Raw genomic sequence first — 15,816 nt, 5'->3', positions numbered from 1 at the left:
TTGATAGGGTGTTTTATGTAGGCTAGTAGGGATTTTATATTGCGAATAGAATATTGGTGAAGGTTATTTGAAGGCTGAGCGTACTCGTAATATTATAGAAATTATGGTATGGCTTTTAGTGATTGCAAATGACCACGTGTTATATTTATTTCTCATGGGCGTAGGGAGTGAAATTTGTGTATCAAGTACGATTCCATGTATTTCCTCTCACGTGGTGACCGGATAATTAATTGTTTTTAGAATGTAAAGTTTGGCTTGATCGAAATTGTGGTCTTGTTGATTGAAGTGGCTGGCTACTGCTTTTGGTAAACTGTGCTTTGTGTCTGCGCGGTGGCCGTTCAGTCTTACATGAATTGGTTGTTCAGTTTCACGTATGTATTGTATTTTACAGGTGGTGCATTCAATGCAGTAGATCAGGTTGTTTGAGGTACACGTGAAGTTCGATGTTACCTTGTGAATGTAATCCGATGCTGTGCTTTTACGTTGGTGGCCGGCTGTATATGTTTGCATGTAGAGCATCTGGAGCGTCCACAGGGGCCAGATGCTGGTGTAGTTCTTGTTCTGAGTTTTGCATGAACGAGCATGCATGTCTTTAAAATTGGCATTGCGTCTTAGGCGACCTTAGGAGGTTAGGGGAAGGTTTTTTTAAGTTTTTGGTTGGTTGTTACAATTAGATAGTATTTTGTGACGATGTTTATTTTCGCAAGTGCGTTTGAAAATTTTGTAGTGACAAGAGGCGTTGCTGCTGCTGTGGTTTTAGGGTGTGGTCTGAGTGTCTCAGTGCGGTCTAGTTTCAGCGCGTTCGTGTAAGCCTTATGAAGGAACGCGTTGGGATGGCTTCTGTTTGCTAGTGTTCCTTTTAGGGTGGTAGGTCTGTTTACGTTATCTTCGTTTTCTACGCATATGCGACGTAACCTTGTTGCCTGGCTCTTGTAAATGCCCTGTTTACAATGTTTCTGGTGGTGGAGCACGAGCTCCGACCGAAGGGCGAGCGTGCGTGACGGAGGAACAAATCGATATTAGAGGCCAGTGGCTTGTGATACCGACAGACTCCGCATTCGCTGTCTTTCGTACTATTTCGCTCTGTCGGTTACGCCGACGACGCCAACAGCGACGCCGATCAACGCAGGAACGGGCGCCTAAGGGCTGCGCTCTAAAAGCACAGCGCGTTGCGTAGAATGACGTGGACTGGAATCGGCGTACACGGTTCTAGAAGTCGGTTTCTCGATAATTTGAACACCTCTAATTCTCTCCATATTCTTCATTAAACTTGTATAATAATGTGCTTGCACTATTTCGCTTTCGCAATTTGTTTAGCAGCGCTAGATTTCACAAATGAACAACGAGCACATAACCTCAGCTGCGCGGCCGTCGCGGAGCAAGCGTAAATATGGCGGACGGCACCGGAGTGGAGGCAGGGTGGTGATGTGGCTGGCATCATCGCTACGCCGCGACGTCAATACTCCGCCCATTCGCAAGACTCTCCCCATACACGGCTCTGTACGCTACCATACTGCAGCGCTCTGAAACGTGTTTCGAGCGAAAGAACCAGCTAGCGGAACATCAGCCTATCGCTTCACAGGGACACGATGGCTTTTTCTTGCCGTGTGCAGCCATCACAAATGTTTACGCACTGTGGAGCCGACGCCTAGAGCAGCGGCCGCTCATTTCGCCGCACCGTTGGTTTTGTTAGAAGCACGTTTGAGAGCGCTGCAGTAGGGTAGCGCATGAGTGCAGTCACGTGGTTTTACGTCATACTTCGCGGGGTTTCTTTAAAAGCCGGGAAATATTTACCACTCCGCATGTACGTAGCGAAAAAAAATGAATCAGTCGTTTTGGAATGCCCTCAAGATCGTAAAGAAATGCACTTGGCCCTAAAGTGAATATCGGAAAGGTTGCATAATTGATCTTAGTGAATTAACGAATTAAGCTCAATGTAAGAATACCACAACGAGAGCCACATGACGGTAAACGATGACCTTGGTTTTATTCGGTTGAGGTTAACCACTTCTTCGTAAAAATTTGGTTCATGTTACGTGAAACACTGTATAAACACGATACACCTAGGCGGCACCCCTAAAAGCTATGACAGTTGAGCATGATTTATTGTTAACTTAGATGCTAAGGTAAGACAATAGAAAACTCAGTGCCTATGGAAAGTAACATAAAACGGTTCGTCACGACGCTCATGAGAAAAAACGGAGAACTTGGTATTATAGTTCTCGAATCCCCTTTCAGACATCTTTAAGATGTATTCTTATAATTTTAATATTATAATGTTAATTCTATTTCACAATTTTACTAAGTCGTAAGCAGAATTTTTGTTAGTGTATACTTTAAGCACGCTAAGGTTATTTTACGTCCTTTGACGCAGACAGGTAAAAAATAAGAATAAAGCAGAGGACGTATTTTAGCAGCAGGGTACAAAGACATATTACAGTACACCGACGGACAAAAACTATACAGATGCCTAAGTAATGTATGAGATGCAAACGGAGGACACCGAACAGAGCACTTGAGCTAACAGACAAATTATCATTGAAAGATCTTCTTGTCATTTATCTGGAAGAACAAAGATAGAGTACGCCGAAATGTCTTCTGTTACGTAAATGCTTGTTCTATTCCATCGAACATCGGCAATATTTGTGCCACGGTTGTCAGAATCTCATGTGCATATAAATCAATATTATCCTATGTAAGTCAAGCTTACACCCACGAGATCTTACAAATCATTGATGAATGAAAACCGCGACATGCAAAGCAACTGCATTCTTGCCATCTCGAGACTTTGCAACGAAGCACCACGCTAGACAAACTTTGATAACGACACTATAACGTCATCAGAATTTAGTGAAAGACGCCGCATGCATCGGAGTACGCTGTACGGTACCGTGTACGGTACGAACAAGTGTCGCGGCACTGACACAACCAAAGAGAAAGAAAACATCGAGAAAAGAAAAGGTAGGCTGCGCGTAGGCGTTCGGACGCTTGTTTTTGTCAAGATGGCTCGAGCGCCATCATGTTACTCTGGTCCCCCAACAGGGACGCGTAAACCACATCACCTGTGCTCGCTGGAGCACTCTGGCGGAAAGATAAAAGAGCGTCACTGTCGTTAGTTTCATTCAGGTGGCTTATTGGCAGCAGCAGCAGCTTCAGAAGCGGAGTTCAGCCGACGTTTCTTGTTTCGCACGATGGTGTTTCTATACAAGTATCTTGTATCATAAGATACACAATACATTATTGAATGCATCGGAAATACAGATACAGGCACGCGTTTAGCGAGACATATCGCGACACAGATACAAGATACCGAAAGGGTATCTAAGATAGTATCTAAGATACATGTGTCTTCGATACTGCCCAAACCTGGCATCCACAGTGAACCACACATGCTTCAATCTTACTTACCTATTCAGGTCTGGAGTCATTCTTTCTGTCTGTTATTATTGGTCATGCCTGGGCTTTCTCTACATGAACAAATAGGGTCAATTTTACGGTGTTTTTTTTTGTGCAACCACATAATGGTTTCAATCGGCAATCTTCAGCTGGAGCAAACTACGTGTATATTCATATTACCGTATATTGTGGCACATAAAAGAAAAAACCACCATAGTAGCACCAAATGTTGACACAACGTTGTCGTCCCATTGTGAAAGTTGCTTCAACGTTGTAGCAACATTGCGTGCTGCTAGGATATCGTTGACGTTGAGTTTCGACTACCAGATAAAGCAGTGGTATAATTACAGCAGTCAAGAAACGTGCAGTTGAGACAGTAGGAAATAGTTGTACTTGCTTCAGAACACACATTCTCCTGCGATTTAATTTGAATTTTACTTGCAACCATCGCTGATACATGACATTACAGAGCATTTTGTGCGTTTAACCACAGGCAGGGAACACTAATGTGTGAATAGGATTCTACGGCATGCACCCAGCGTTTAGATTATGCCTAACTAGGCAAGTTGTAGTAGGCATATTTTTGACATTTTCGATTTATTTTGCTTCCGGTCATATAGCATATAGCAACATGAGGGCGACGAATCTTGCGGCATAAATTCGTAGCTTGAACAATTGGTCTCGCTTGTGGATAAAAATAATGTTTTCGTAATCTCTCCGCTGTGGAGAGATTTTTTAAGTCATTGTTGATTGCCATAGAGTTGACAAGAAAATACATGGGACAGCATGTAAATAAAGAAGCAACACTCATTAAATTAGGTTTACTTAGCCCACATTCTTTTGGCTAGAAAGATGAATTCTTAATACAGCTGTGGTGAACTTCAACTGCCACATAAGTGAGCTTAGCTAACCACAATGGCCAGTAGAGGCAGCGAAAAACATCTGCAAACAACTGGTTATTCACGGCAACAAAAAATTCCCAAAATTCTGGCAGTTTAAGCACGTGTACTTTTTAAACTGCGGTAGTTTCTGTTGCTCGCATCTCAAGAACAAACAACGTGAAGTACTTCAGTAAATTCGTCTGAGCAGATGTCGATGCTACGTAGCCGTTAAAGTTAAGCGGTTTAAAAGACGCATTTATATAGATATGTGCTGCGTTCGAAAGTGCCTCGCTAGACAGGAGGTAGGCAAGCAATGTGACAATTGCAGCAATATACTGCCCTGCGCTTCAGTCACTCACTTAGCATTTTCATCGCGAGGATTGGAGAGCCTCTCGCCTTCTCACTATTTCAGGCAGCGCACTCATTTATGCACACTCGACACATTACAGCGTCTCTTGTTTCTACCTAAACGGACACACCGTCCTGGTGTGCAGTTTATACAAATGATGGACAAGATGTTGCGGCAGTGCAGGAGCGAATCTGTCCCGATCATCAGAAAGGGTAGGTGCCCGTCGTGATGTGGAGAAAGAACCGAGTGGTAAACAGCACCGTGCTGTTGGCCTCATCTCGTGAAACGGCATGCAGCGTGACCCGATAGCTTTTTCGAGCCTGCAGGTCACGAGTTGCGAACACCAGGCCAACTCCACTGTCGCCGTCACGCACATTGAACGGCTGCGCGTCCCCGCTGAGGGATGAGAAGTCTGTGTGGCGCAGTGCGGCCCCATCATGATCCCTGGCCACCAGTCGGGCAACTGGGGCACCGGCAAGGACGTCGCGTGGCAGTGCCACTGATGCGTAAGTCACCACGTCCGTCCGGTCACTGCCACAGTCCTCTCGATGGGAACAGCGTAGTCTACAGGAGCTGTAAAATGTGCCATACGGGCGATTCAATCATTGAGGTTCATTATGAGGGGAAGGAAATGACCCGCAATCGGCCAACAGCTTATGTCAACAGAACGACCAGTAAGGACCAGACACGAGCTAGAGTATATACACTCAGACGTAAGTGGCACGTCCTACAGGCTATGCAGATGAATTATGGAAGCTACGTTGTATGCATAATTTCGTTCATGAAACTATCGATGCTGGTGCAGCAAGGTGGCAAAAGAAATTTTCTGGTCTGGTGCTACTGCGTAGCCTCCGTGCATTCTTAACACGCTTCTGCCCTGCACTGCCCAAAATGTTCTGACGATATTGTATACTATTGTGTCGAGGCACGCCTGTTCGAGTTCATGCCGCTTCGCTTAAGTATTTCATTCCATTTCAGTTTATTTAGCACCTCCTTTCAACAAGAGTGTTAAAGTAGAATGATTCAATACTTTCATACACTGGTAATGGCCAACACACAAAAAATATAAAAAGTGAAAAAGATGCAAGGACAGCAAACACGTCAAGCAGATAAAGTTTCGGCTATATGAACTGGCAGCTACGAAGACATTGAAAAAGACATATTGACCAGCAAGGAAGGTAAGAATAAACACGCCCATTGTCAAAATGAGCTTGAAAGTGCGACCAGCATCTCATAGGTAGTTCTCTGAAGCACACCAGCGTAATAGCTGTGGTAACGCGAACTGAATGTCGATAGAAACCAAATGCTAAAGTTAATAATTAAGTATACTGCTGCCATCGATGACTTCTTGATGCATGCTTACTAGGTGTTTTCGAAGTTCCACCAAAATTTTTATTATATTGCTCATACTTGTGCCTTACCGAAGGAGTGTAAAGGGAAACTAAAATGTAAGTAAAAAAGTGGCACCAGGCATAAAGCACAATAATTGCACTTCTATATAATGCAGTCATACATCAATATAACGAAGTCATAACTACAGCGCAAAGCATTGTTCAGAGAATTTCCTTCATTCATGGTTTCTATTGAATAGTGAATATCACACGTAAGTGCATAGAAGGGTCCTGCTGTAGAAAACATCATTAGTAAGCATACCGAAGCATGACAGCCATATAAAAGTGCACATTAATGCACAATGGAAGAATGTAAGAGGCAGATCAACTGTGCAGAGCCACTGTGAAGAGGGTGCCACAAAAGCCTGCTGTAGTTTCTGGCGCTTGTCGATAGCTGACACTAGTAAGTCAGGCCAACAAGGATGCAAAATTTTTTTGCGACCACCCGATGCAAAGGGAAAGGCACAGTTTCATCATCATCATCATCATCATCAGCCTTTTACAATGTGCTAATAGGAAAATGAACGCAATTAATTCATGAACACGCTATCCTCCAGTGACATGCTAGGCATCAAGCCTCATAATGGGCAAAAGGCATATTTCATTGTCGCAAATAGGGTGTAGGAAAAAGCTCAGGGCAAGTTGGAAGCCTGAAGGGATTAAAAATTCCTAACGGGTTTTGCTGGAACCAGCGTTTTGACAAGCTGTCTTTTGCAAGGCAGCATGCCTACCTTAGCACGTGTGCTTCATACACTCTCACCCAACCAAAACAGAAGAGAAGGAGATGGCAAGTGCGGGGATGGGGGAGAAATAAGGAAAAGATGGGAGTGGGGGACGGCTATGTTCCGATAAGCTGGCGTTGTGAATTGGGTGAATAAAATAGAGGGGACTCTTGAATCCATCCGATATGGTAGATACACAACGAAAACCAGCGAGACTTAAGCATTTCTCCTAAGAATTTCTAACCATTCTGATCACCACAAAATTATCATTTTAGTTGGCGCTTACTTTCGACAAGCATGATTCAGAGAAATACCCCCTCCACGTTGTACCCTTTCGACGCCAACACCCACCACCCCTCTCGAATTCTCTGCTTTGTTTACTGATGTGCTTCCACTTTCATTTTACTAACCCAATTGGGCATTTCAGCTTATACCAATATCCTCCCTGTCTATTCCTTTTTTCTCCCTCAGCGCGGTTTCACAGTTGCCCTCACCTCTCCTTCTCCTTTAGTTGGAGGAGAGGGTAACGAAGCATACACCTACACGTGCTACACTCTTAATGAGGTCCCGCTTAAAGTGCTAGATATAGCCACGAAACTGGACATTTTTAGTCTAGTTTTCTGGATATGGCCAGCATTTAACCAAGACCCGATTAGGAGTGTACGGTAGGCAGCTCTTGCCTTGAAGACAACGTAAGACCACTTTTCCAAATGTTGGCTCCAGCGATAGCCCGTGCCCAAGTATCTTTTCATCTCAAAAAGGGAATATGCCTTTTGAGGAGTTCTTACAGTTGTCGACTGAAAAGACGATGATCATCTGAAAACAAGGAGGCGTGTAGTATGCACTGTAGAAAGGATCACACTATTGTGTCGACACGTTCATTTTGTTAAAGATATTTCGAGCTTAAACGTGCAACTAAGGGTGGACAGCACAGTATAGTATCATGATCTGGCATACTGGGCAACTTAGCAAAAACATTTCACACAAATTTTCATGACGGCCCTACAACTATGCACCTCTCCGGAACCCCAAAGTGATCTACTGAGCAAACACTTCCTGCACTAGTGAAAAAAAAAACTTAAAAAACACCGCACCTTTTCTAGTTTGCTGTGATGAAAATAGAGGCAGCGAATAGTCTGTCATTTCGCATCGTCAGAAGCTGCTCCTGATGGTTTCATTTCCATTATTTATTGTTTTCAAGATGCTACATGTGAAGGGAAGCTACGCCTGAAGGTAGATATATGAACGGCCGCAGTTTAGAGGCCGATATACGTGAAAAAAAAAAAAAACTGACATTCCGCCGTTATCACCATACACTGACAAAATTCATGGATTTAGTGTCTTGCTGGGTTGATTCACTGTATTAAGCAAACTCATTTAGTCTTGCATTTTAGAGTTTATCTGCTGTGCAGACGCTCGGTAAATTTGTGTAGACAGCGAGTGGATGCCCTGCAGCATGCGCCCTTTTCAACATAACCAAGATATTAACGCAGGCTAATATGATAAGCTAGTGACACTCAGGGGCTGCCTTAGAACCAAAAAATAAACACATGGGAATGACTCATGCAATAGAGAATGGGTGTCTTGTGGTTTGTAAGTTTTTGAATACACGGGACAGGCATTACAGACCCGCGTCATTTTCAAAACGCTCCACGTGACTTTACTTCTACTCTTTTAAAGTAGTGATGCTACAATAACTTTATTGAATACACAAACACTGCAAAGACAACATAGTATTTCGCTGTTACAATCGTTGCGAACAAAAAACTTTGACAAACTGCTTGTGTCTTAAAGGGGTGGTGACATCAAATTTGTAGCTCACGCGTTTTTGTTGCAAATGTTTCTTACTGCTCCAGGAAGCATGATACAAGCTCCAAGATTCGTGTATTCTCGCTAAATAATTTCATATCGCCTTATTTATATGAACGACTTTCGGTTTTGGTTTCTTGGCGCCGAGTTGGACACTGACGTCACTGCGCATAGGAAACTTGAACACTTGTGCCCAAAAAGCTGTGATGCACGCAGTGCTACCTCGTCTGCCTTCGCACTCACTTGAGCGACTGTCCGGATACTTTCAACACTTGCTAAAATTCTGTAATAGCAAATATTAGCGTGTAAGATATTCCGGTATATGCAGACTTGTTTGCGGAGTACCGGGTTACCGGACGTTGGTATCGACATCTTATGCGCTTCGTGCAACCACAATTATAGGTGCATTTGTTTTCGCTCAGTGACCGTGCCGAACAAATACTTAAAAAGGCAACACATTCAGAAATACGCCGCTGCAGGAAATTTACACCAGTTGAGAAACAGAATACATTAGGTAATGCAACAACAATTGTGTGCTTACCAGGTTCACCTTAGCACCGCCAGGTGGCCCCACCCACAGACTAAAATTCTCTAGTTTTGCATTCGCAGGTTGGCGTGACGATGCGAAGCACTTCGCAAAATGGAAGCAACTCTCGCTACTTTGGCAACACGCTGAGAAAAATTGAGAGTAGGTTCGCAGTCGAAACTCTCTTGGCTTGCCCGGTGCGACGGAGAGTTGGTCGCTGCTCATCGCACGTCACTCTAACGTGGTCTGATGTGACCAAAACTTTCGTTACGCTTCCTACGCAGTGACGTCGGTGTCAGTCACGCTAGCGATGGGCCTTCATCGCTAGAATGAGCATCTGTAACACTAGGGGAACGAATTAAAATATATTCTAAACGTCTGCTACGTCCAACACATCGTGCTCAGTGCCCTTGCCTGCGGAGGAAGCCTACATAAGGCTTTTTATAGCCTCAAAATTTGGTGTCTCCACACTTTTAACGTGTTTTAGCAACACTCAATTACAAGAGTGAAGCACAACTCCGGTCCGCTTGTGTGCCAGACTCATTAGTGTGCGAGTGCATGAAACCAATGAACAAACACATGAAGCATCATTGGCATTTAATATGTGAGCCTCTGTTTTGCTTCTTTTGTCAGTCTCGACTGGTGTCCCAAAATCATCTGTATTAAGCCACACCAACTTGCTCAAAAGTACGTTTAATTACCACTTAGGAGACTTGCCTAGATACTTGATTACTGGAAATTAGGCAGTGCACCTCCATTTCACAGTCCCGATTATTAGGCTATAATCTAATAAACTGCAGACTACCGCATGAAACACTGACAGCCTATAAAGTTTTCATTTACGTTAAAGGGTGCATGTCATTCATGGCACTATCTTAGTCAGCCAGAGCAGTCCTCAAGCGACATTAAACAAATCAAGCAAATCAGTTGTACGGAATACCGCAAGGTGAAAGAAGGGTTATGAAAAGCATAATTGGCATGCACTCATTCGGATCGACACTGCTCCGCTCTTCAAAGGCCCGTAAGTAGGTATAAAACTTTGAAAAATCTTTGTTCAAGTAAAGGCTTCACCTGGATGTCTGCAAGTCGGCATTTGATTATTAAAAGCTGCCTGCAAGCTGCTATCCTACAAGCGCTGCTGAATTCCCAAAAGGTGACGCTGCCACGCGGTAATTAATGCCCAGACGCCCTACATATATGCACATGCATACACGTATCGAAGTAGTGAATCTGCGGGAAAAAAATGATGAGCAGGTTATTTTTCTTTCATAAAGTACCCGGTGCTGCCAAAATCGTTACTGACGTGTAGACAAGCCTCACGTGTCAGACGGCAATGAAGATGCTCACATCTCTAGTGCATCACGCTCGTATCCAGCCGGGCAAGGTACGTGCACGCACTCGTATGCTCCTCTCGTGTTGAAGCAGGCGTGGTCATGGCCGCAGTCCAGCTCCAATTCCCGACACTCATCCACGTCTGCGAAGAGGCGGAGGAAAAATAGTGTTGGATGCATAAACAAAGCGCTGTAAACTGCCACCTTCATGGGGAAAAGGCTGTATTACACGGAGTATCATTGGCTATTCTTCCAAAATTCAATCACTGCTCATTATTAACGGGGCCCCGCAACACTTTTTGAGCGTGGTCAGAAAACACTGCCGATCGGTTGTTGAGGCTTCTGAGAGCCTGTGAGCCAACATAGCGCAGCACGCGGCCTGGAATTTAGAATTATTTCTCACAGTCAGCAAGAATTCGCTCGCTCTCTCACGACAAATGATGCCCTAAAACTAAATGACCGCGCCATGAGCCCAAAGTCTGCGGCCATTGTCTGATTTGAGCATCGTGAGCTGCACAGTTACCGCGGCCGCCATTGGAAGGCTCGACGTGCCAGCGCGCTCGCTCGCAATTCTACTTCAAATAAGCCGCGCCTTCGAAGAAAAAAAAAAGATGGCTGATCCCTCCGTCATACTGATCGGTATAACACGAAAGTAAAACGTGTCGTTTCAGAAGTAGTTGATTGTTTATACTGAACTGGTATATGAGAGTTTGCACAATGTCTACTGTTGTTTGGCAGATATAGCACCGCTTGATGTGGACACACTCGCGCTGACGCCTAGTAGCACATCTCCGTACCGACGACTAACGCCCATCATCATGATTTAACCCTTGCGGTAGCTGAAGTGGTCAAGATATACCTGGACACCGCATATGGTGAATTCCGCGCAAAGATGGCATCGACAAGCGCATAATAAACACTGATACTCAATATGCACTCCTACAATGCGTCGTGAAACGCGAAGAGAAACGCAACGCGCGCCGTGTCTTCCCTCTAGGCTGGCCGCTAATTCTCACAGGGCGAGCGGGAAACGCGGTGAGACAGCCAGGTGAGCGTCGGAGAGTTCTTTTTCTATATGTATGAATGCTATGAGAGAGGCTTGGCCTGAATCCGCCACCTCGCGGTATTAAAGGGTTCACGAAATTACACTTGTATTAGAAACTCGCCGAATGGGATGGTCGTAGCAACGGCGCGTTTTTTTTTTTTTTTTTGTTATTTCGGGCCTGGTGGCACGCATGTCACCGCCCCGTTATCAAGGGGACGCTCATAGCCTCCATCTATCCATCCAACCAAGAATACTGAGAGGAAAGTGTGAAAGATAAAAGACGCGTTCTTGTAGCCTCTGTAATGTGTTTGGCGGTAGCTCAGTGGGCTGAACTCCCGCCAGCCATCGTCGCGGACCGAGAGGTCATGGGTTCGACTCCTGTCAACGAATCCTTTTCTTATAGTTATTTTTTCTTTGCCATCTGATGGCGTTCATTTTGCTGACGTACTTCCGTGACAGAAATACGTCATGAGAGTTTTGGTAGACCCCGGCATAAAACACTTTCGTGTTAAAAAAGAAAAAAAAATAGTGCTCAGGGTTATGACGTCGCGTGACGTAACTTCTTTCCCCCGTGCCATCTCTCCCTGCTTAGCTTGCAGTGCGCTCGTCGGGACGAGAGAAGAGAGAAAACAATCACAGCGTGCGACAAATCTCTGCAACTCCGCTCATCCTTGATGGATTCTAAAAATGTTTGTGGAAGTAGATTCGTGAGGCGATAAACTTGGAAAGATAATTACTTGGAAAAGTGTTGCAGAGCCTCTTTAAGCTCACCTTTCACAGCACAATCGAGCCTTCACCTGTGTCAAATGTATTAAAGGGCACATTTTGCCTATATTATTATTATAAATAATAATAATAATAATAATAATAATAATAATATTTTATAATATTAATACATTAATAATAATAATTGTAGTTATTGTTGATTCACTGATATATTCATTGCATCCGGGAGTAACTGCAAGGTCTTCGTGCAGGCACACGCAAAAATTTACTATTGAACGATAAAAATGACAGTCTGCAGGAGAAAATACGAAAAAAGGGAAAATCTATAAGAAAAGTCAGGACAACAGGGCAACACACATTTACACAACAAAAGATATATAGAAGGAGAATGGTAAGTACCATTCATAAACAATTAAGCACGAGGTAAGCACACAGACAGTGAAGGAGAAAATTACTTGTACATTGTGCGACACTATGTTAAAGCAGCGCAAATCCCGGAAGAAAACAGCCACCGCGAGCTATGTAAAACATACAAGTCAAGAAACTAAGCATTAGAAAGACTTTGTATCCTGTGGACGGTTGAGTGTAGGCAGAGACACGCAGATAAGTAAGAAGCTATATGGTAAATATGAATCCTTACCGACTAGCCCAATCGTCCATCCTGCTAAAGGTCTATGGTCGCTGGTTATATACACTGAAAATGACGAGCTATACGACAGATCAGTTCAGGGCAGGTCATTATATCCTGAACAAGCTTGAAAATAAATAGAGGATGAGCGCGATTTAGTCGGCATTGAGGTGATGGCAATGATAAATTCGGCGGATCCCACGCCTTGTGGGAATCGGTTTCATGAGAAGCAATCAGCGAGCAGTTGTCTATGCTGCATTTTAACACGAAATTGTTTTATGCCGGGTTCCATCGAGACCTCAGTGACGTATTTACGTCACGGAAATGACGTCGAAAAAATTTACACGAACAGATGGCAAAGAAAAAAGTCCATCAACGGGCAGCGAAACCGCGACCGCTCGGTCCGCAAAAACAGATGCCGGGTACGCTATCCACTACGCCACGGTCTCAGAATCTAGAGGCATTACAAACGGGCCTTTTATATCTACCACTCTCCCGGTAGGAGGGGTGGTGTTCTGGGAGCGGTAAAGTAATGTAATTCGTCGTTACTGTGGCCTCCGCGATTATGGTTCAACGCGTTACACGTCCGTCTCATTCGGCGCGTTTTCAATAGAAATTCAATTTTGTCAATGCCTTAACGTACCGCCAGGTGGCTATCTTAGCCCAAGCGTCGTAAAAGCGTCGGCTGCGCTCATAGCAACACGCTAATCCAAACCAAAACTGGCTAGGTGCATGTTTGGGCTAGTTGGTACTCCATTTGAACAGCTAAATAGCGCGAACTTCAGGGACGAAAGACAGGAGAATGCGAATGGTCTGCAAGGTCACGTGGCGACGCATTGCCGAAGCTGTGGGTGTACGCCGAAATTTGAAAAATGTGCAGTGCTGTTCGCTCATGATGACCAAAAAACGCGAGAGGTAGTAGAAGCAGCAGAGATGGCCAAGGATGTTAGGCATTGTATCAGCGTGCCTTCCATTGCTCTGTCAGCAAACGAACTATGTTTTTTGGGCATATTGCAAGATAGTGACATGTGATTTATTAACATTTATTTGTTCAATGTAACTGGTGTTGTGCCTTTAGAGAGATGAATCTTATCACTTAGGAGTGAATGTGGTTATGTGGATGTGAAGCTGCGCAGGCGTGGTGTTACCCTTCATATTCATGTGTTTTCTTTAATAAAATTCAGTTGGAAGTTAGCGCTTGTGTGTGTCGCATTCTCCTGTCTTTCGTCTCTGAAGTTCGCGCTATTTAGCTGTCCAAAAATAGCTCTGCGACGCGCGCCTGCCTCACATGGCTGTAACACCGCGTTCCCCGCTCACGCGCTCGCCCCGAGAAAAATCGCGGCCGGGCTACCGGGGTGGCACGACGCGCTTTGCGTTTCCCTCTAGTCCGGCCGTGGTGTTCAATCATATTTTACATGCCGCGGGATGGCGACCAAGTTCTGCGTCCAATATGCGACGCTCTTCTGGCTATCCGACTTCGTTCTCTGATTACGCTTTCACCGTTAAGTACTACAGCTACCACAAGGGTTTGTTTAATCATTTAACATGGACGTTAGTCATCAGGATTAACAATTAAAGTGGGTGCATCCATGTTAAACGGTGCTATCACTGCCAGACATCAATATACATTGTACAAACTCTCTTATATCAATGTACAGTAAACATTCAGTTACTTCTATAAGGGCACGCTTTACTTTCGTGTTATTCCGATTCCTATGACGGAGGGATCAACCATCTTTTTTAGCTCCAAGCCAAACGTTACGAGGTTGATCGACGTGTTTTTGTAAGCGTAGTAGTTTTGCGCACATTGTGGCCTTACCAGGCACGTTTCAGCATTGCACATAAAAAAAAACGGGACGGGCAATTAAATTGTCATCCTCCCTCAATATTTTGCCGCAAACCGCATTAAAATTGGATACATTGGAACGAAACTACAGCCGAATGAACTAGGTCAGTTCTAAAAGAATGACTGTGTACTATTCCTTTGTGGTTTATATGTATATGCCGCAGCCTATTTTTATATCATCGTGTGAAAACAGAGACGAACCTACAAAGGGCTAGTCATCTATAGAATATGGATACTTGAGTACCCCACGTGTCGTTTACAATGCTTACCGTGGCATGTGTGGCCGTCATCCCCCAGTTTGTAGCCGACCGGGCACATGCACTGGTAACTGCCTGGTGTGTTCATACACTTGTGTTGGCATTGATTATCATTTCTGCACTCGTCCTCATCTGGAAGACAACATATATTATCTACATTTAGGACTGCCAATATTACCAAAATGCGCCAGAGCTTTCCTAGAAGGCAGCGTACAATCGCAATGCAAAATAAATAGGGGTGTGCGAATAGTATAAATTTCGAATACGGGACGAATATTTTCCTTTTTCGAAGTCTATTCGATCTGCAAAATTAAAATCCGAATTTTCCAGAATATTCAACCTTGGCCGAATATACGGCCAAAGAAGTGAATAATCGAACAAATTCGAACATTTGAACAAGTAAAGACTTAAGAATACTACGGATTCCTATTTTTTAAGTAAAACATCACGAATACATATCCGCGAGGTTACGCTATACTTCGCAGTTGCTCCATATAACCGTTCAGTACTTATTCATGCTGCGTTCTTAGCAATTGGTTGTTTTATTGTAATGACGGCGAATAGAGATGACGCGCGCATTATCTTTATGCTTCGTTTTGGCGTGTCCGGCACGCTCACGGGACAGGGGCCTTTTTTTTTTCACTAAACTTTATACCAAACGTCTCATACACAGTATATGTTCTATTTTCGCATTGTATAAAGCGATACATTAAAATAACTATAAATAATGTCACCTAAACAATTTTTTTGAGGCTTGGAAAAACAAATGGCAATATGCGATCACCCCATTTAATAAGAAAGAGGGTTCTTGTTTTACTTTCATAGGTGTTCTTACACCATGTAAAGAGTGTGCACATTGTGAACATATGCCAAGTGGTTAATTTTTCTGCACTAAAATTTTTATTGAGC

General features: G+C 43.9%; 1 protein-coding gene across 1 annotated transcript in view; it reads right to left on the bottom strand.

The window, feature by feature from the left end:
- Nucleotides 1–1,972: 1,972 nt before the first annotated feature.
- LOC119396279 (hemicentin-1) overlaps nt 1,973–15,816 on the bottom strand; it is a 77,043-nt gene continuing 63,199 nt past the window's right edge. The window contains exons 10-12 of the mRNA XM_049414665.1: nt 14,920–15,039; nt 10,422–10,548; nt 1,973–5,199 (exon numbers count right to left, since the gene is read on the bottom strand). Of these exons, the coding sequence (XP_049270622.1) occupies nt 4,830–5,199; nt 10,422–10,548; nt 14,920–15,039 (617 nt within the window). The 3' untranslated portion in view covers nt 1,973–4,829. The remainder of the gene's footprint in view (nt 5,200–10,421; nt 10,549–14,919; nt 15,040–15,816) is intronic.

This window comes from Rhipicephalus sanguineus, chromosome 1, assembly GCF_013339695.2.
Source record: "Rhipicephalus sanguineus isolate Rsan-2018 chromosome 1, BIME_Rsan_1.4, whole genome shotgun sequence".
Taxonomy (NCBI): domain Eukaryota; kingdom Metazoa; phylum Arthropoda; class Arachnida; order Ixodida; family Ixodidae; genus Rhipicephalus; species Rhipicephalus sanguineus.
The sequence above is the reverse complement of the archived record's forward strand: the minus strand, read 5'-3'. Positions and strand labels throughout refer to the sequence as shown.